Here is a 20,562-nt window from a genome sequence, read left to right as displayed (position 1 = left end):
TCCAGGCCTGGCTACAGAGGGTGGGGGCCCGGTGACCAGTGTCCAGGAGAGGTCCAAATATTTCATTCTCCATACATTGTCTGGTCCCTCGCCTAGGAGCTTTTCTGTTTGTTTGTTTGATTGTCTGTTTGTTTTTGCCATGGGTGCATGCCAAGGACACAAAGACACAGACAGCTTATCTCCAAGGATCATTTGGCCACACAAACCCCACTTCCACCATAAGGTGACGGCTGCAGGGATGGTGTGTATATAAATCTATTGATCAAAATTGAACAAGTACATTTGAATTTAAGATGACTATTTTCACAATTTGTGACTTACTCATTTTGGTAATATTTTCGCTTCGTCTTTTGTACCTGCGCACACTACGACAGCAAGTAGTGTACACTGTCCAGTACAGTAGCGTACCAATCAATGGAAAGTGTCATGACGCGAGGTCGGTGAAGGCACTCTCTACCGCCCCCCTCCCTGAGTCCATCTGTTCATTCACTAGGCGCCAGGCGGATCGCTAGCCGCGCAGCTAGCTTGAGCAGCAGCAGCTCACCAGGCCACAACGGCCGCCGCCGGTGCATCTTCCGCTTCCAGCCATGGCGTTAGTTACTCTGCAGCGGTCCCCGACCCCCAGCGCCGCGTCCACCGCCAGCACCGCGACCACCACTGCGGGAGAGGTCTGTTTGCTTCTGGGGGAGGAGGGTGGATGTATTTAAAAAAAAAAAAACGGATGCTCTGGTGTATTGTGGTGTTTATGGGGAGATGCTAATGAGGGAAGATGTTGCCGAAGGAAGGTCCCTTTTGATGGACGCCACTAGCCACCGCTCGTTGTTGTTTTTTTAGCTCAATCAAGTGTTAAGCGAATCAGTGCCCCATTACATTTGCTTACGTGGTTCGTGATGTCTAAATAACAAAGATTAGCTTGTGCTGGACACCTATAAGCAATGCAGCTAACGTTAGCTAGTTCTTGACGTGACTGGCTAGCTGTGAACATGACGTTTAATTTAATTTGATTAAACAGTCTGCCCCGTACACCTTTATCCACACAAACGACAACCAGGCATTTCCCTTCTAAGCTGTCCTTCATACACTGTTTGACATTGAATGTTGGAGCTAGTGAGACATCCTTGTTTTTATTTGATGGCTTGGCTTGTCATACTCCTGTTACGATTCTTGAATGTATTATAGAACGATTCTATTCGATGGCTCTGTTGGGGAGTCACCAGACACTTGTCGAGTAAAAGACTTTTAGCCCTCATAGGGGCTTTATTGTGTCGTTATTTGGGGGGCTTGTCCGGTCGACTTGGCACTTGTGTTTGGCTCAGAATGACAGCAACTTCCATCCATCCATTAACCGAAGCGCTTACCCTCGTCTTTACTAACAGATGGGGGCGCTAACTACCAAGTTTAGCAACCACCAACAGCAAAAATGTCCAACTGCACTGCCTCATGTTGAGCTGTATTTTATATTTTGCTTACTTTACTAATTCAAGGCAACTTTTACCAAAATATCTTACTATAGTGCACGACTCTAAACTACAGCCAACATGACACAAATTGAATTCAATTAATATTTTTCAAGTCTCCCTTTTTGTGTTGTCTCTTACTCGTTTGTGATTCTTAGTGTATACTAAGCATGTAACAACATCAGTTTTTTGATTAAAAGTTACATTCATGTTTTGGTCACAGTTATCTTAAATCAACACAAAATGGTGTTGAAATAACCTTACACAAATACCACAGTATTTGTATTGCACAAGCGCAATATTCATCAGAATGCTTCGTTTCAACTAGTGGGTCTGCATAGAACATATTTTTTGAAAAAAATGTTTGGTTTGACTTCCCTCTTAGGCATACGGGGGTCTGTTATTATACAGTTGCTGTTTGCATTTGTGCAGCAGTCCCAACTTTCGTATTATTTAGTTTGACTCATTTAAAAAGGCACCTCTAGTTTTTGGCGCTGCCAGCAGATTTCTGGTGACGAGGAACAGTAAAAACTGCTGCAGCTATGATGTCATCGACTCGACGAGGTGTGGGTGCAGTGGTGGAGTACTACTGCAGGAAAAGCGAGCATAAACAGAAATGTAATCGATGCTAATGTTGAGTAGCTCATGTTTTAAGCTTCATTCACCCTATTTAGAGTTCAAGAGCATAGGATGGGAAATGAAAGGTGTTATCCTTGCATTATGATTATTCATAAACGAACATACCCTTCCGATATGCATATACACACACTTGACACTCCAATAGGTACACTTGCACAATATAATGTTAAAACACATTATTACACAATACTAGAGGTGCAATGTTGACTCAAATGATGGCCAACTAATCTGTTATACAATTAAATAAATAGTTAGTTAAATATTTTTATAATAAATGATTGCATTTAAATTTGTCCAAAATCTTGGGATTTTAGCCTCAACAGTACATTTTTTTCTGTCATCTTCCATGAAAAGTGACATGGCTGATTCTTTGTGGGTTTTTTTTCCAAAATAAGACATGAACAAACATCTCCTTTTCCTTAGGAAAACAATGATCAACATTTTTTGGGGCCAATTTCCTGACATGTTGCAGACCAAACCAGGAAGTGACTTGTAATTAATCGATGTTTGTGCATTTTCTGCACCATTTATTTGAAATAATGTAGTGTTTTTGAACATAGGGGTGGAAATTAAAACATGTTTTTAAAAATCCGATTCATCGACAAAAATCCACTGATTGCTTATTAAAATAATTGTTACTTGCAGTATAAATAATGCATTTATGACTGTGCAACTATAAGTTGACCATTAATATTTTCATGAGATCATCATTTTTGAGTCAATCCTTGTATCATTTTCACATATCATCGCTGTCCTGTGAAAAACACATATGTTACAGACATTGCATTAACGTGAATTTTTTTTTTTTCCCCCCCCCCAAAATTGGACATGTTTTTCACAAGACAGCAACAATATGATCCATGTATCAACTATAGTGGGAGTGTACTTTTTTTCTCCTCCACATTTGTAACACAAGTCATTTGCGTGTGCTACGTTCTCAGTTACCGTTCTCCTATGGTGGCATTAATTCATTCTCCTCTGAAAAATGGCTTGAGTAAGAGTAAATAAGTTTACCCAAAAAAGTACTGAGTAACTGGTGAATAACTTGGGATGTTTGTTTTTTAATGAGAGAAAAAAACATTTATGTGACGACTCTAACTAAAACAAATCTAATCTTTATAATGTAAAAAATAATGAAAAACAGCAATGGAATTAATTTTTTGCATTCTTAATGCTACTCTGGCATATACACTTTATCCCAAAAGTTACTTGAGTAAATGTTACAGAGTAAATGTAACGCGCTACTACCCATCTCTGGTGAATAGTAAAAATAAATCAGTCAATAGTAAATAGGTAATATCATCTAATAATGAAGTAATATGCCTGGTAATAGTTTAGCATCATGGCACCACACAGGAGCCCCCCCCCCGGTAACACCAAATTGCACTTTGTTGGCCCAAAAATAAGTTGGAATTGTCTAAAATATTTTTGTTTTAGTTTCCCTGTGTTATATACCATTTAAAATTGCACAGTATAACCAAGGTATTCTCTTTGCTGTATTTCAGGATTTTGGAAGTGAAGATGAGCGGCGGATGAATCAAAGGTAAGAGATAGGTCTCAAGCCACTTTCATATATGAGACACCGCAAAATAGACGCATCAGTCGACAAACGATTCCGTATTTATCCGCCTGCGCATTTTACACAGACCCCCCAATGGAGACGGGATATTGCCGCAACTGTGTGTGCTCATACACAGTGACCCGCAATCACAGCGTCCCCACATACTGTATCGTACTTCACATTTTGCCAGATCAACTTGGTTCCATATCGGTCTCACATTACATACTACATACTCTGTAGTTTTTTTTTTTGTTTTTTTTTGTGAAAGTTGTCCATCCAAGCATTATCCGAGTAGCGTGTCTTAAATAATGGAGAATGGTCTTGGAAAATCACTCCAGGCCTCAAGATGATTTGCAACACCTCTGCAGTGCAGCGAGTGATCTAACTACGCATGAGGCAAGTCATGTCTAGCTTCAAGATTGTACAAATTTCTGACATACCGTCGCGCTCAGTCATGCAAGGAAAGTAAATGTTGGTCTTATTGGATGATGCCATTTACCCACTTGTGCTGTACAGTGATACCTTGATTCAGGAGTTTAATTTGCTGTGACCAAGCACATATAACTCCTTTCATTTGTATCGTAAATGAGTTTCCCCCATTGAAATTCATTGAATTAAGCAGGTTACTTTTGAGTGAGGGTCTGCCCCAAAAAAAAGCCGAACCCTCCACTGGCCCAGCAATTTATGGGGAGTGATCAGGGCTGGCAATTATTTCAGCAAGACAAAGAAATATAGAGTACAAATTGACATTTCAAAAAAAAAAAATCCACTTGTTGCTGAACTAATAAATATAACAAAATATATCACTATAACACATTGTTATTATTAAAACCTGATGAGATGGATAAAAAACAAAGGCAGATTCGGAATCAGCACAAAAAAATCCTCGGGAAAAGTTTACTTGCATCTAGGCATCTGTTTTGTTTTGTTTTTTCGGCTGATGCTGATTTTTGGCAGGAAAAACAATGAATACCAGTTATGCGGCCAATTAATCAAAACATTTACTAGAGTAGCAATTTCTTGCACTGCTAACCTAAGCATTGCTTGTAAAAAATTGTATTTGCTTTGTTTTGAATGACAGGTCCATAAAATGTCCTTATCCACAAATTTCATGATTTATTTTTAAGAATACAAGGTTATGGTATACTGTAGATTTGGGTGTAATAAATAATGAATCCACTGTTACTTGTGCACAACTGCTGTAAATGGTTAGATTACATAAAGGTAAAAACAATAGGCCAAAAATTGGCCATTTGGCCGATTTTTGAAAGGCCATAATAGGCTGACGTAATCGGCCTTGCTGATGAATTATTAATAATTAAGACGGGTCTCTTTCCTTAACTTTTAGTTAATTAGTGTGGTGATGGGGGGGGGGGGTTACTTAATAAATTGTGTACCGGTAGTTGTTTATCTGTCAGTGCCAGCAGTGTATAGTTACAGGCAGAACGAATAAATGCTCTTCCACTAGATGGCAGAAGGTATGTTATTCACCTGTGTAAGCCACCTGTTGCCATAAACCACAATAAGTCATAGTATGCATTGGCTGAGTAAATTTGTTCGTCAAATCTATTTTTTTCCCTCTATATACTATATGCTTTTAAGACACACATTGGCGCCTTGGCTTAATAAAGGTTGGGAAACACTTTAGATGGCAAGACAAGATCCTGTAGGTGCACATTCTTTAAAAAAATTTTTTTAATCTAATCTAATGTTTACCAGTTGCGGTGCTAATCATAATGGAGGAGAAAACCACATGTTTTCAGCTCAAGGAAGTGAAAATACATCTCATAACACCAGGACTGCTTTCTGCAGCAAGAAAATGTTATGATTTGCTTTTATCACTGTGAGCCAGCGCAGCCAGATTAGACAAGCACGCTTGTGTTAGTCTCAGGTGGCGGGCGGACAGTGCAGGCGCGTCCATCCCGTCGGAGAGCCGCACACGGACGCTCAAAGGAGGGGAGGGAGCGCCAGAAGGAGTGGAATCTTAAACTGGATGAGTCGAGGCTGTCTGTCAGTCTGTCACTCAGTAGCGCCATCGCGTCAGGACTCGGAAGCGGCGCTGCTCTATGGCTCTCTTTTTCTCAAGGCTGGCGAAGAGGAAGTGGCTTGTGGATTCAACAGGATGCGTCTGTTTTTAGAAGCCTTCCAGGAGGCTGTGATGAAGCTACCTTATTTTGTGGAGAATGCTGTCTTGACCCGTAGTGAGGTGCGGCGCATGTGAGTGAAGAAATGGCTCTTCGGACTGGAACATTTCTAACAGCAGCAAAAATACTCCGAAAACGCTGTAATTATGCTCACTTACATTTCGCTCCTTGCCTATAAATTTAATGAATTAATCAATATTCTGAAAATAATGTCTCCCTGTCCAAATCTGAAAACATGATCATTTTTAATGAATTAATCGTCGAACTTGCATGAGGCTTCTGTCACTGTTTAACAGATATACTTCAGAAATCCACAGTTTTTTTTTTTTTTCCAGCCTTTGTGTGCCTTGTTTATATGTAAAAACACAACTTTTTTTTAAGAGAACAACTACCATGGAAGAGGACACTTTATGAAATCTAATAATGCACTCAAAAGACACATATGAAGATGTAATAAATAAGGGAAGTAAATAATGGCACATTTGTAGAAGCAACTAGGTGAGATTACAGCAAATGGACCAATCAAGAAACGTTACACGGTTAGGAAAGGAAGACTCGTGAGGACTGTTGTGGAATCCTGTGAAGCTTTTTCACATAGTCCCATCTAAGTCCTGTGACCTTTGTGTTGAGTTCACTGTTGAAATGAGCAGCCGGAATTTGTCCACCATACTGAGCAGCAAGCATCTGCTTGTCTCCCTTTGTGCTCCGGCTGTTGCTGCTTCAGCTTCACGTTTATCCATTATTGCCCCAAGCCCCCGTGCACCCCCCCCCCCCCCCAGACCCTGACACTTGTAACTCTCACACATTCAACAAACTAAAACTAAATCCACCACAACGGGACAAAAGCTGTCATTTGAAAAGTGTCCACCCATATGCTTTGTTTCTGTGGAACTTTTTTTTTTTTTTTTTTTTCCATGGGCCTGAGGGCGGAGGGAATTCATTGTGAGGCTCACAAAAGGAAGTCCATTGTTCTTGTAAAGTGGTCTGTTTGGTGCCGGTCTCCTCTTCTGTATGTTTAAACACTACACTTGTGTGCACAACTCTATTTGTGCAAAATGGTCTTAATATTGTAATTTAGGGATGTACCGATATCCAAACATTACGATACGATATTAACGGCGCAATATGGTAATTGTCATGATATTATGGGGAGGTTGGCGATTATAAAAAAAAAAAAAAATCTCATAATACTGTATAAAGAACTTAAGATATTGTACAAATAAATAAAAAGCACAATACTGTGTTTTCATACATAACAGCAGTGACAAAGAAATAGTCTTGGCCAGTTCTTTCATTGTCATTTGTTCCTATTGGCTCAGCAGCGCAAAGTATCATGGGCTATGTAGTTCACAATGCTGTGGAGAGCTGAACCGGGCAAAAAGGATTGTTGGTTTTTTTTTTTTTTTTTTGGACTGAGATAAGCTGCTTTTAATATCATGACACAATCTCCCCATTATTGTTACGTCACTATTTTATTTTAACAAACAAAATATTTGTATCTATATATGTGTGTGTGTATGTATATATATATATATATATATATATATATATATATATATATATATAAGTTTATTTTTTTGCTGACATTAAGAATAATGAAGCAATTAAAAAAAAGAATGTTTTTTTTTTGTGTGTCAATTGTGCGATTGAAAATTGTATTACTTTTTTTTTTTTTTATATATAGCATACCAGTACTTCTGCAGACTGTTTTCTTGGAACGTAGCTTGTGCTGATTTACTCTCCTGATCATGATGGATGCTGAATTGTCACAGTTTTTCTGTCATTATATTTAAGATACTCGAGGCACAGTACTGTAATTGCATAGTGCCCTTTTTTCTCAGCAATGGTACAGTATGACTTCTCAGAAGCTTTTAGAGAGTTATTACCTTTGCGTGTTGAGTTGAGTGCAGGGTCTTAAATGTGTAACAGGACACCAAATATGATTATTTGTAGTAATTGGTACAGGGCGTGCATGGGCTTCACCGATTCATAAATGTAGACACTTGTTCACCACCGGTCCTCAAAGAGGGTTAGTGAGGTTCTGATACTTACTGGTACTTTGGTTGAACCTGAACGTGCCGCACAGTTACGAGCCCGCTCAAGCATCTCAGTGGCTTTTCATTGAAAGTCGTCACCGCATTGAGTTTATTAACAGCCTACGTCTGACGCGAACCATTTCAACAGTGTTGAGGGAAAACATTTGTATTTTCTTAGTTGCAGTGTGTACCTGTCACTCAACAGTTTTGAACTTTCCTAATGATGTCATAGTTTACGTGCAAAGAGGGCAGACTCCATCCTTCTGCCAAGTCCAAGAAATGGAACGACTGAAGTCAGCCTGGAGGAATCGCTTCACTCTTTTTTTTTTTTTTTGTTCACTGATGTCATCTTTGCGACATCTTCTAAGCCAAACCTGAAAAACCCTTGGATTTTATAGGCAGGTGTGAACAGTTAATTGCACGTGGCTGGTTATAATGAGTCTTGGAACTTGTTGTAATGTCACTCTTGGTTGTACTGCATTGAGCCAAAGCTAAAAGAGGCCAAGTCAACAGGACTGTTGTCGGCGTCAGACGTCTTCACTCATGTTGGGTGTTGTTTCATCACCAGCAGAGAATTATAAATTCTGCTCAAAATATTTTTACACGCCATTAACTGAACCGCGGCCTCCTTTTAAGTGACTCATGCCCTACTCCTGAGTCTCACTGGCCCGTTTCTTAAAAAGGAAAACATTCTTTTGAAGCATTTTCAGCTTTTGAATCTGCTTGATCATCTGATCAAATGCAAGAAAGTTGTACTTTCCAGACATGTGACACATTTTTCGAAACATTTTAAGCTCAAGACCCGAATTAGAAATTTACTAAGATACAAAAATAGATAATGTAATGTCATTAATGGTTACATATCGTGCTAAGAAAAAAACAAAACAAACAAAAAAACACAACCCAATGAAAGTTGTTTTATGAATGGTCAGAACTTGATAATTACCTAATTCTTTGTATGTTTGCATGGTAGTCATTACGTCAATATATGTAGAAACTCTTTCACTGGAATGACATTTTTGATGCTAAACCGTAGTTATTTTTGTTTTACATGAATTTTCAAATGTATTATTTTACAGAAAGCAAATAGCAAATATATATATATATATATTTCCATTGTGAACGTTTTGAGGGTCCAGTTGTTCAGAAAAGCACCTTATAATTCTGATGTCTCGTCATTATTATTATTTGTCTGCATTAAAGCACTTCATGAATATAATACCCTCCTCATGTTAACGTTATCTGTACAGTGCTTTCACTGTACTGTCCAATACAACCAACCTGCGTCAGAAAGACATAAGTTTTGGAAAAAGCCGGTCTATGACATAGTAAAAAAAAAAAAAAAAGTCCTGCGATGGGAAAGGTGCATGAACGCTGCACAGCGTTTTTGATCTGTAGCACCTACTGATGTCTCCTTTGTCTTTTCCAGCCTGAGTGAGAGCTTCTTTATGGTGAAGGGGGCTGCACTCTTCCTCCAGCAGGGAAGCTCTCAGCAGGGCCAGAAAGTGCATCCGCACCACAAACATGCAGGTGAGAGCCACAATAAACATCCAACGCTAGTTCTGCATTTTATGCCGTTTCCTTGAGCAACCCGTTTGTCGCACTTACTACGCTGGTCCGTTTCGTGAGGAAGTGGAATCTAAGCTCCCTAGCGCCGCAGTAGCGGTTTTGTAGCTGAAGAGACCAGGCTGGAGATGACCTCACGTATGAGCATGTTCCCACCATGTAGTTTAGCCAGATTAGTGCCACTATCCTGTGCACAGTGGGGGATGTTCACGTTTAAATGGAAGCACTTGTGGTTTGACTGTCCTCTCATGGGTCCAAATTTCGTCATTAGGTGAGACATGCGATGAATCAACCAATCTTACCGCTGACACTATGTGTGACGTCATCACATTGACTCGGGAATTATGGGCGTCAGTTATACAGTGTGTAGCCTCAACTGGTAAAGTTTGAGGCAGTGCGTGCGTTCCTGCATGAGCGAGTGGACCTTTGGCTTTGACTTGATTATTTTTGAGTCATTTTGGTTATTACATATTTACATTGTCTTATGCAATTATCATGATGAACTAAATTGCATTGTCAATTGGTCATGGTTGCAGGTGACAGGTTTGTCCGCCCCTCTTGCCGTCGTGTACTCCACTCGGATTGTGTGGACTTTTTCCTTAAAGCAAAATGGAAACGCAATATATTACCGCCTGACTTTTCTGATTATATGTTGGATGTAACACACTATATTTAGTCTCGCCATTTTCTGCAGTATAATGCGATAATATACTGCTCTCATTTGGCAATTTAACAGCCTAATGCAGAGGGCATATTTTTATCAGGATATTGTTAAGACATGAGGCTAGAAATGACGTTATGTTGCAGTGTACGTGACCAAACAGTCGTGTACATTCTGTTTTGTGCCAAACGTTGTAATTAACGCCTGCCGAGCTGACACAGTTCGCTTGTTCACGTATTTAAGCAACGCTGGCCTCACATCAGTCAACGGTTGTCTGTCATTGCAGTTGGTTCTGCACACTCAGTTTCACAATCCAGTTCAAGTCATGTATCATAAGGAAGGATGGGAACGGAAATGACTTAGTGTGGAACCCTATTCGTGAATTTAAACATCTGTGGACAGTAATAGGTTGTATTTGAGTAAAAGACCATGAACACTCCTTAGAATTTTTTAACTTTGAATTTGAATCACCGCCTGACAACGTTGTATCGTTGTCGATGTTCTTTAACAGGGGACCTGCCTCAACACCTGCAGGTGATGATAAACATTCTTCGCTCAGAGGACAGGATCAAATTGGTGAGAAACAACATTACAGTGTCTCCAGAAAGTATTCACTTTTTCCACATATTTTGATGTTATGGCATTTTCCAAACCTGAAAGAATAATAGCTTTCCTCAAAATTGTACACACACCGCCCCTTATCGACAATGTTGAAAATAAAGCAAATGTATTTAAAATAAAAGACTAAGAAATCACACGTATGTAAGTATTCGCAGCCTTTGCTCAATACTTTGTTGATCCACGTTTGGCAGCAATTGCAGCCTCAGGTCTTTATGAATATGCCACAAGCTTTGCACACCCCCTATGGGCAGTTTTGCTCGTTCCTCTTTGGCTCAAACCAAGTTGGATGGGGAGTGTTGGTGCCTGAGCATTTTCAGATCTCTCCGCAGTTGTTTTTTTTTTTTTTTTTGGTCAAATTCAAGACTGGGCTTTGGCTGGGCCACTTCAGGACATTCACACACTTGTCCTAAAGCTACTCCTTTGATAGCTTGTTCGCGTGCTTCGGGTTGCTGTTCTGCTGAAAGATGAACTGTCGTCCCTGTCTGAGGTTAAGCTCGCTCTAGGCCCCATAGCGTCATGCTGCCACCACCATGCTTCACTGCAGGAATAATATTGGCCAGGTGATGAGCGGTGCCTGGTTACCTCCAAACACGATGACAAAGAGTTCAATCTTTCATCAAAAGTGGAAGTGGAATTTGTCTCTCATGGTCTGGCCCACAGCTGTCCTTGGGCAAACGCTAGGCGGGCTGTCATTTTTTTCATTCTGAAGAGTGCTCTATATAAATAAAATTGGATTGACTGATTTTTGTTCAGGAGTGACTTCCATCTGACTACTGTATGATACCGCCATCAGTGGTGGTTGGCTGCAGAAGATGGTTGCCTTTCTGGCTTTCTGGAAGGTTCTCCTCTTTCCTCGGTGGAGTGCTGGAGCTCTGTCTGAGTGATCATGAAGTTCTTGGTCACCTCACTTTCCAAACAAAAAAAAAAGCCTTCAGTTTACCTCTCCCATTTACAGATGATAAAGTCCACTGTGCTCCTTGCATCAAAGCAGCAAATTTGATTTCCACCCTTTCCTAGATACAGGAAGTCCTCAATTTACGAACGAGCTCCGTTCCCACACTGGTGATGTAACACGGATTTCCGCGTACGTCGGACTTCACTGTTAAAGTTGAAATCTACGTCAACGTTGTATCAAAAAAAAAAAAAAACGAAAATATATGAAATAAAAAGCATACTGTACTTGGCATTACTGCTGAGGTGGATGGAGAAGGAGGAGAGGAGGGCGAAAAAGGCAAAGGTACTGTCGGCGCGTAAAGAGCAGTGCTGGTCTTTGTAGTCAGTCGTTTGTTCAAATGCTGGAGAAACTCTGTCCGCTCAATCATGTAAACGGGTTATTCAGAATGTTTCAGAAATCGGAATTTTTTTTCACTTGAACCCGAAAATTGACTGCATGTAAACGTAGTCACAATGGCGACAAAACGGCGGAAGAGGCGTGGCCATCGTAAAGTCGAAACGTCGTAATTTGAGGATCTCCTGTATTGTACGTGCCTTCGAATTTGTGTACTGACATGCACAGCAAAAGAGCCTTACATAGACAGGTGTATGCCTTTCAAAATCATGTCCAAATCAACTGAATTTACCAAGGGTGGACTCCAATTAAGCCGTCGAAACATCTCAAGAATGATCAGTGGAAACAGGATACACAAAAAAGGTGATTTCTTATTTTTAATGCATTAAACAAAAAAAAAACATTTACATTTTTCACATTGTCATATGCGGTGCTGTGTGTAGAATTTTGAGGGTGGCAGCGGGCAACAATGTTATCCCTTTAAAAAACTTGGTGACTAGTCCGGATAGTACACCATAAGTCTACTGACGCTAATAAACAAAAACAAACGCACACATCCAGTACATGCCAACCTGGCACAGTCAACCCTCTAGAATGCCATTCACCGCGTGTGCTAAAGATACTCGACTTGTTCTTTGTAATTATTAGTTGTGAGAGCAGGTTTGTACCGCATGGCTTTGGGAGCATGACCAAATGTTTCCATGGTGTGCGTTACTTAGTAGGAAGCTTGGAAATATGAAGCAGACTGCCCACTATTCATGCAAATGAATCTGAGCATTTCCTGTACAGAGATTGCATGTAGTTTGGTGTGGCAGCTCTGCAAATAGTCGTAGTAGTGAAAAGCGTTCTGGAACGTGACTTTGAAAGGAATGTATCTTGTGTGTCCTTGCGTAGGCCGTGCGGCTGGAGAGTGCATGGTTAGACCGTGTGCGATACATGGTCGTTGTGTACACCAGTGGACGGCAGGACACAGAGGAGAACATCCTACTGGGAATCGACTTTACCAACAAAGACTGGTGAGAAGACAGCTGGAGAATGCGCTACTATGACTAACACCCGCGTTGACGTGTGTGCGTTTGGGTAGGATTTTTACCTGGAGTTGTGCTTTCCGTTTTCTACTCAGGCACACACATCTTTTGCTTCTCTACTAGTGTCACATATTTGCTCATTTAATGAGATCAAATCGTGTTTTCGTATTCCTGCCAGCAAAAGCTGTTCGATTGGCATGGTGCTGCCACTGTGGAGTGACAGTAAAATCCATCTGGATGGAGATGGGTGAGCGCCACCGTCATATCATCAAACAACAGTGTATGGCATTGCAGCTCGTAGAGTGGCCGTCTCATGTTGTTGTTTTTTTTTTTTTCTTTCTCCCCCCCACTACAGAGGCTTTACTGTGAATACGGCAGGACGGACTCATGTCTTCAAACCTGTGTCAGTGCAAGCCATGTGGTGAGTAACCCTCTGGAGCCATAGTGGCGATCCGTCTCGTTTCATGACACGGCGCAGAAAATCTCCCGATCGCATGTGCTCGACTCACGGACGGCCACCCTGCAACCAGAAAGGCTTTTTGGCTTCAAGTCTGCAAACGGCACATTTACTGCATGCCATTGTTTCGCCGGTATGGATGAAATAAAAAAAAAAAAAAATGAAAGAGTCAAACTGCTCTCCATACTCTTGACCTCAAACTAGGTCAGCTCTCCAGGTGCTGCACAAGGCCTGCGAGGTGTCCCGTCGCTACAACTATTTCCCTGGGGGCATGGCTCTCACTTGGATGGGTTACTACGAAAGCTGCATTGCTTCGGAGCAGAGTTGCATCAATGAATGGAACACCATGAAGGACTTGGAATCCACACGTCCAGACTCGCCTACTATGTTTGTCGACAAGTTAGTCATCAGGAATTACATAAAAATCGGAATGTTATGTAAGCTTGTGTTCAGACCCGGTGATGAAAGAAAGGCGTGTGTCATTTTTACAATCGCGTTATCTTCTAAGTGTCGATACAAAAATGAAAATCTCTTGATAGGCCTTCAGAGAGAGAGAGGACAGAGTGCCTTATCAGAGCCAAACTCCGAAGCATCATGACATGCCAGGATCTTGAGAACGTCACATGCAAACAGGTGCGACTCACACGGGGAACCTGATTCCACTGTGTTTACTTGCATAGTTACGCTTACTTGTGACTAGGTTGGTGGAGATTACTTTGACACTGCTCACTTTGCTATTTGTTGACGTTGCAATGTACTAACCTTCTCCCCGGTTGGGCAATTAAAAATTCTTACGTTACATTCATTTTTGTTAAAAAAAAATGTTCTTAAAGGGGAAGTCAAGAAAAAATGGTTCTATTCGAGACCACTTGTTGAAACGGGGCATTCTGATAAATATTGCGTTTGTGGAATAAGTGTTAATCCACTCGTTCTCCGGGGGCGGCCATTTTGCCTTCCGTCGACTGAAAATGACATCACAACCGCTCACCACGACCAAGCACGGCTCAGATTAAAGAAAAAAAAACATGTCCGCCGTGATTGGTCGTTGTGAGCGGTTGTGATGTCATTTTCAGTCGACGGAAGACAAAATGGCCGCCCCCTGAGATGGTTAAAAACGAGTGCATTTTGCTGCTTAACTTTAATTCCACAAACGCAAAATGAATCGGAATGCCGTGTTTCAACTCGTGGGCCTGCTGGGAACATATTCTTGGAAAAAATGTCTTTGGGTCGACTTCCGCTTTCAAAACACGCTTCTTCAGCCCACACAATGCAGTAAGACGCAGCGGCATTATTCTTGATCAGAGCAGCTATAAACAGATCTACACACATGTTTGTTTAAAGTTAAAAGTCAATATGTAAACAAAGGTCTTGTTTCTAAGTCGTGTTAATGATATTCGCATTTTGTTAGATCCGTACCGAGCTGGAGCAGCACATGAGCTGCAACCTGAAGGAATTCAAAGAGTTCATCGACAACGAGATGTTGTTGATTTTGGGCCAGATGGACAAAGCCACACTCATATTTGACCACGTCTACCTGGTAGGAGCGCTTATACCGGATCACCAAACTCTCTGAAAGGATAATAAAAATATACTTCATCTCACCTATGTATTTATACTTTCTTTGGAGGGCTCTGAATGGAATGCGTCAAATTTGGAAGAGCTGCAAGAGACCGGGTGATTTATTTATGAACATTGTAGAGTGGCTGTGATAGCCAAACGCATGCGTAATCTATGAACAATGTGATTTGAGCAAGAAAGAATGACCTTTATCTCTCTTCCTCAGGGTGGCCTATATCCTTAATGTTACCAGGGAGATAGACAACTTTTTTCCAGGCACATTCAGCTATCATAACATACGCGTGTATGACGAAGAGGCCACTGACCTGCTGGCTCACTGGAATGATACGTACAACTTCATTGTGAAAGCAAAGTGAGTTCCGATGCCGCAGGAAAACAGTTTGCCCATTCCGCTACGTGATCAACTCTTCAGACATAAATCGTCTACATGTATTGGATTGCCTCTGCGTGATTGGCTGATTAGGTTTCAACATCAACACGCAGTATAACTGGTTTCACCTGCTAAAGTGGCCAAGTGGGTGTACACTTCTCACAAAAAAAGTTGGGGGGTATTCAGCATTCGTATGAAATTTCAGGATGAACCTCAAATGTGTAATGTAATGTTCGAGAAGGCTCACTGAAGTTTTGAATGCACATGTCCATCTATTCAAAGTTTCAGTGCTTTTTGCACAACGTTCTGGTTTTTAACAAGAAACCGGACAGCGAAATTCACAACAGATGTTTGATCCATGAATCGACCAATATATTTCTCGGGGCGTCCTCTTCTATGCCTTTCTGTTACTCTCCCAGTGTCTCTGTATTAGAGATAGACCGATATGCTTTTTTTCAGGATACCGAGTTATTGGTAGTCAAGGGGGCCGATAACCGATATTTGGAGCCGATATTCATTTTCAGTAAAAAGGAAAATATTGGCATCAAAATCTATAGAAAATTTACTCTTAACTTTGTTGCAATGTCCTTAGGCATGTTTATTGAACAATGTTTTTGTTTTTTTTTTTAATTATTATTTTAAGAAAATTTTGACAATATACATCTCTTATAAAATTCTAACAAAAAGTTCAGGGAGCACCTGGGGTTGTCAGCATGTCTTAAAAAGGATCAATGGAAACTTAAACAATAGCTCCATGTAGTTTTCTAAAGTAAATGGACATTTCAAAATGGCAGAAATGTTCAACTTTCACATATCTTTGTTTAATTTCCACAGTTTTAAATTGATTTGTTATCGGCCAGCAGAGTTTTAAATAAGGCCGATGCCGATATTCATCAAAAAGCCAAATATCGGTGCTGGTAAATATCGGTCTATCCCTACTCTGTATCTTTGCTCCGACTTGCTGTTGACGCTCTGTGACACTGGAAGCTCAGTGGCCTCGGAAAATGTCCCGTTTGAAAGCCTTACATTTGCTAAGTAAAGATCAACATCATCTTGAGATCAACATCATCTTGTTCTCAAGATGTCAAAAATGTAAACGGCATGATGAAGAGGACTATTGAAAAAACAAATTCTAATAGAACCACCATGTATCAAACGCACCTTTTTGTCAAATTTGCCATTCATCTGCTTGTTAGAGAGCAGCAAGTTGTGCAAAAAAAAAATGTTTAGAGAAGGTCAACTGAAGTTTACATGTAAAGGTTATATTTTGGATGGTCCCGAAATGACACCCGAGAGCCAAATAGCCTAAACTCTTCAGGGGGTAGTGTATAATGTACATCAAAAAAAAAAAAAAAAAAAAAGTGTTAACTGATGACTTTTAACTGTCTCCCCACCAGGAAGAACTACTCCAAGTGTCTCGTTCACTGTAAGATGGGTGTCAGCCGATCTGCCTCCACAGTCATTGCGTATGCCATGAAAGAGTACGGCTGGTCGCTCGAGAAGGCGTACAACTTTGTCAAGGAAAAGAGGAGCATCACGCGGCCCAACCCGAGTTTCATGAGACAGCTGGCAGAGTATGAGGGCATCCTTGATGCGAGGTACAATACATCGCTTGAATTATTATTATTATTTTTTTTTTTTTCTCTGAGCGTTTTCTCGCTAGACTTAACTTTGCTTCGCCATTCAGCAAACAGCGTCACAACAAGCTGTGGCATCCTGACGCAGACTGTGAGATGGCCGAGGGCCAGCAGGTCTCGCTGCAGTGCTGCGGCGAGGAAGAGGGAGACCACCTGACCCCGGAGCCGGCAATGTCTCCCTGCTGTGAAGACGCGCTGCCCGACAAAGGCGCGGCATGCCCCTCCCCTTGCCGAAAAGTAGCCCTGGAAATCGACCCCGCCTACAACAACTATTATTTCCGGAGGCTGTCCGACTCCGCGCTGGACAGTGAGCCCTCAACGCCCGTGCGTGGCCCGCCTCTTCTTGGCATGGAGAAAGTCTTCATTGAAATCGAGGATGTGGAGCGAGACGCTCTGCTGGATGATGAGGCGTTTGACGGGCGGGAGGGTCTGGGCCTCCCTCCTTTCGGCCCAACGGCGGAGGGCACCGCAGCCCAGACCTGCAACCGTGGCCCCGAGCCCCTGGAGGAGCTGCGTCTGCGGCTGGAGTTCAGCACGGTGGAGGAAGAGGACGAAGAAGACGTGCAAAAGGAGGAGGCGGACATGGAGGTGCTGATGCAGCCCGACGACGACGACGGCGGCGGCGGCGGGGGGGGGTGGCGATGGAGGCGGCGGAGCGGGGGAAACGCGAGACGTCGAGGTCGAAGGGGATGCGGACAGCAACGGCATGGACCTGGCAACTCTGAATGAAAATTCCAACAACAACAACAACAACAACCGTTTTACCTCTCAGCAGAACATTAATGTGAGTTTGTATTTGCAAACATGGAAATGAAATCAAAGGATTTGTGATATGTCGTACACACATTTTTTTTTTTTTTTTTTTTCCTTTTCAGGGAAAAGCCGCCACGCTTGCAGCTGATGTTTCTTTATTTTCGCGGAGGGATTTGAATTCCACGCGGAAGGACGTTTCCCCGACCTCTGTTGCAGATCCTTGCCTTAAACTCAATCCTCCTGACACCCCAAGCGCTCCATTCCTGCTCTCTCCGAAAGACCTCGAGTGCCCCGCGGTGTCGCTACCCGACCGTGCCAACGGCGCTTCCTGTGGTTCTGCGGCTCCGCCCGACGCGGCGCAGCAGCCGGCGGACTCCCCGCATGTCGTCGCGGTGCAGGACTGCGGCGATATGTGGCATGTAAACAGTGAGTGTGACGATAGCCCGTCTGCCGGCTGTTCGGAGGTCCTCCCCGAGCTGACGACGGCGGAGTTGCGCAAGGAGACGCCTGCCGTGGCTTGCCACCCGGACCGGCGGGAGGAGACCTTTGCCGAGCTGCAGAGGTCGGGTCTGGTGCGCCGCCACGCGGAGAGACTGGAGAAACTTTCGGGTTTGACCCGAGAGAGCCTGCATTCTCGCAAGCCTTTGCACGCATGTCAAATGTCCAACGAGAACTTTCAGCACACGGAGGAGGAGGAGGAGGAGGAAGAGTTCCCAGTCTTTCCCAGGGACTTGATGCAATCATCGACACCGTGCCAAGTAAGGTTAGAGCCCCTGGTTGTTCCCCTCACCGACGAGGCCTTGTTGGGGGCGGCGGGGTCGGGGATGCTCACCCCCACCTCCTCGCCTCACGGCGCCACACTGACGCGCAGCTCCAGCAGTGACAGTCTGCGCAGCGTGAGAGGAAAGCCCGGCCTGGTACGCCAGCGGGCGCAAGAGATCGAGACGCGGATGCGCCTGGCCGGCCTCACCGTGTCGTCCAGGCTCAAGCGGTCCAACTCGCTGGCCAAGTTGGACAGCCTCAATCTGTCCTCCGAGGACCTGTGCTCCGCCTGCCCTTCGGATGCGGGGACGCTACTGCTTCTCTCGCTGTCGCCGGAGCCCGATCGCCGCATGGAGCGGGAGTCCCCAGCCGCCCGCGCTCAAACGCGGCCCTGCCAGGAGGCGCAGACTGTAGAGAAAGCTCTAGCGGGGGAGCCCGTAAGCTGACAGGAACGGTGGCACTCCAGCCCCCCCCCGCCCCCCCGCCCCGTATTTCTCATCACGTCACGCTGTCGAGGTGTTGTACAGTTGGTGGAAACAAAAAAGAATATATACAAAGCATTCACTTATTTGCCACGTTGTTTTGTCAAACTGCTTTGACAGTGAAAGTCATATTGCTGTATCTGACAAAAAAAAAAAAAAAAAAGCCATCAGTTCACCTCTGACTTGGTTGGGATAAACAAGTGCCTTATGTTTGAGACCAGAGAGGCACGCAGTTTTAGGCAGAAGGGTAAGAGGATTTATAACAACCTTCAATTCACACACCCTAGTACCTGGTATGTACTGACAAATGGTATTGTTACCATCTGCATCAGTCTGGTACAAAGTAGTATTGTTTATTGACCAACCTGTTGTTTTTTTTTGTTGTTTTTTTTCATTTCAGAAAGCGTTGTTGTGAAAGTGTTTATAATTGTAGAATTGTTTACTACACTGTTTTTATTTTTTTGTTTTAGATGCCATAGGCCTTCATGTTGAATTCGTGGAGAGCCCTTTCTCGCTGACCTTGAGATAAAATTATGAAATTGATGCGTGACAAAGCTTGAATGAGTGATTGAAATGAAAAGTGGAGAGAGCATGGCTTTTTACTGTCTTCAACCAACATCAGAATTATTTCTGAGTGTGTTGTTTCTTTGCACTGTGTTTTGAAAATGATTTATACTGGTACACAACAAGCTAAGTTCCAAAATAACATTGATGTAATGTTAACCACCTCATCATTCCCTTCAGTGATCTTTGGTAAAGCAGCGAGCCATCACGCTGTGTGGCTTGAAGTCTGTCTGATGTAACGCAAATCAAGGATTTCTTATCAGAAATTGTTCCCTCTTTCTTTGGCCATACTTATCTGAACCTTTTTGACAAGCTACGAGTACAAAAAGAAGTCATCGTTTAGGATTGCCAACAAAAGTCGTTATATTTAAATGTGAAAAAAAAACCAAAGCTCTATTGCTGTCTCATCAAATTAAAGCTGTACAATATAATCATCATGTCAATCATGTATTGAAATGCTGTCACATCATTTTGCACATTCGGGAGAAAGGGGGAAAAAAAACTTGAGGGAGTCGTTGGGCTTATTGCTGTTAGGCTTTTATGCTCATATCCACTTTTTTTAAACTACGATCACAATGGGTTACTCCATTTTTTTTGTAACCATGTTTTTTTTTATACTTAATTATGCAGTAACTTTTGTACTGTACATTGCTGTAGTCGGAATGCATATTGCACTTTTTATGTTAAATGTACTGTATGTGTCATTTATGAAAATAAACATGTTTTTTTTCCCATTATATGCGTTAGATGTGTGCATTATTAACAGATGGGTACTTAACCCTTTTTGCCGGTCTGTCCTCCGTCCGCGACCTGGGTACCCTTCCATCCTTGTCCCTCCGTCCTACAAATATTGTCCTCCGTCCTTACATTCCAGCAGTACCCCTCCCAAAAAAAAACAAAAAAAAACGTCCATGCACTCAAAAACATTTAACACTCATTAGCTGGCTAATTTCCTATG

At 42.4% G+C, this 20,562-nt stretch overlaps 1 protein-coding gene across 1 annotated transcript; it reads left to right on the top strand.

Annotated features, from left to right (window-relative positions):
* Positions 1-130: 130 nt before the first annotated feature.
* Positions 131-20,341, top strand: ssh1a (slingshot protein phosphatase 1a). The gene is given in 17 exon segments (XM_086030033.1): positions 131-241; positions 494-668; positions 3,602-3,639; positions 9,267-9,367; positions 10,576-10,640; positions 12,868-12,989; positions 13,180-13,248; positions 13,357-13,422; positions 13,663-13,857; positions 13,998-14,091; positions 14,867-14,995; positions 15,086-15,132; positions 15,242-15,388; positions 16,804-17,004; positions 17,094-17,670; positions 17,672-17,827; positions 17,919-20,341. Coding segments are annotated over 16 exon segments (3,174 nt in total). The 5' UTR covers positions 131-241; positions 494-587; the 3' UTR covers positions 19,005-20,341.
* Positions 20,342-20,562: the final 221 nt, after the last annotated feature.

The sequence above is a fragment of the Filicampus tigris genome, chromosome 5 (genome assembly GCF_054856515.1).
Source record: "Filicampus tigris isolate MCC_2025a chromosome 5, RoL_Ftig_1.0, whole genome shotgun sequence".
In the NCBI taxonomy this organism is placed as follows: domain Eukaryota; kingdom Metazoa; phylum Chordata; class Actinopteri; order Syngnathiformes; family Syngnathidae; genus Filicampus; species Filicampus tigris.
The sequence above is the reverse complement of the archived record's forward strand: the minus strand, read 5'-3'. Positions and strand labels throughout refer to the sequence as shown.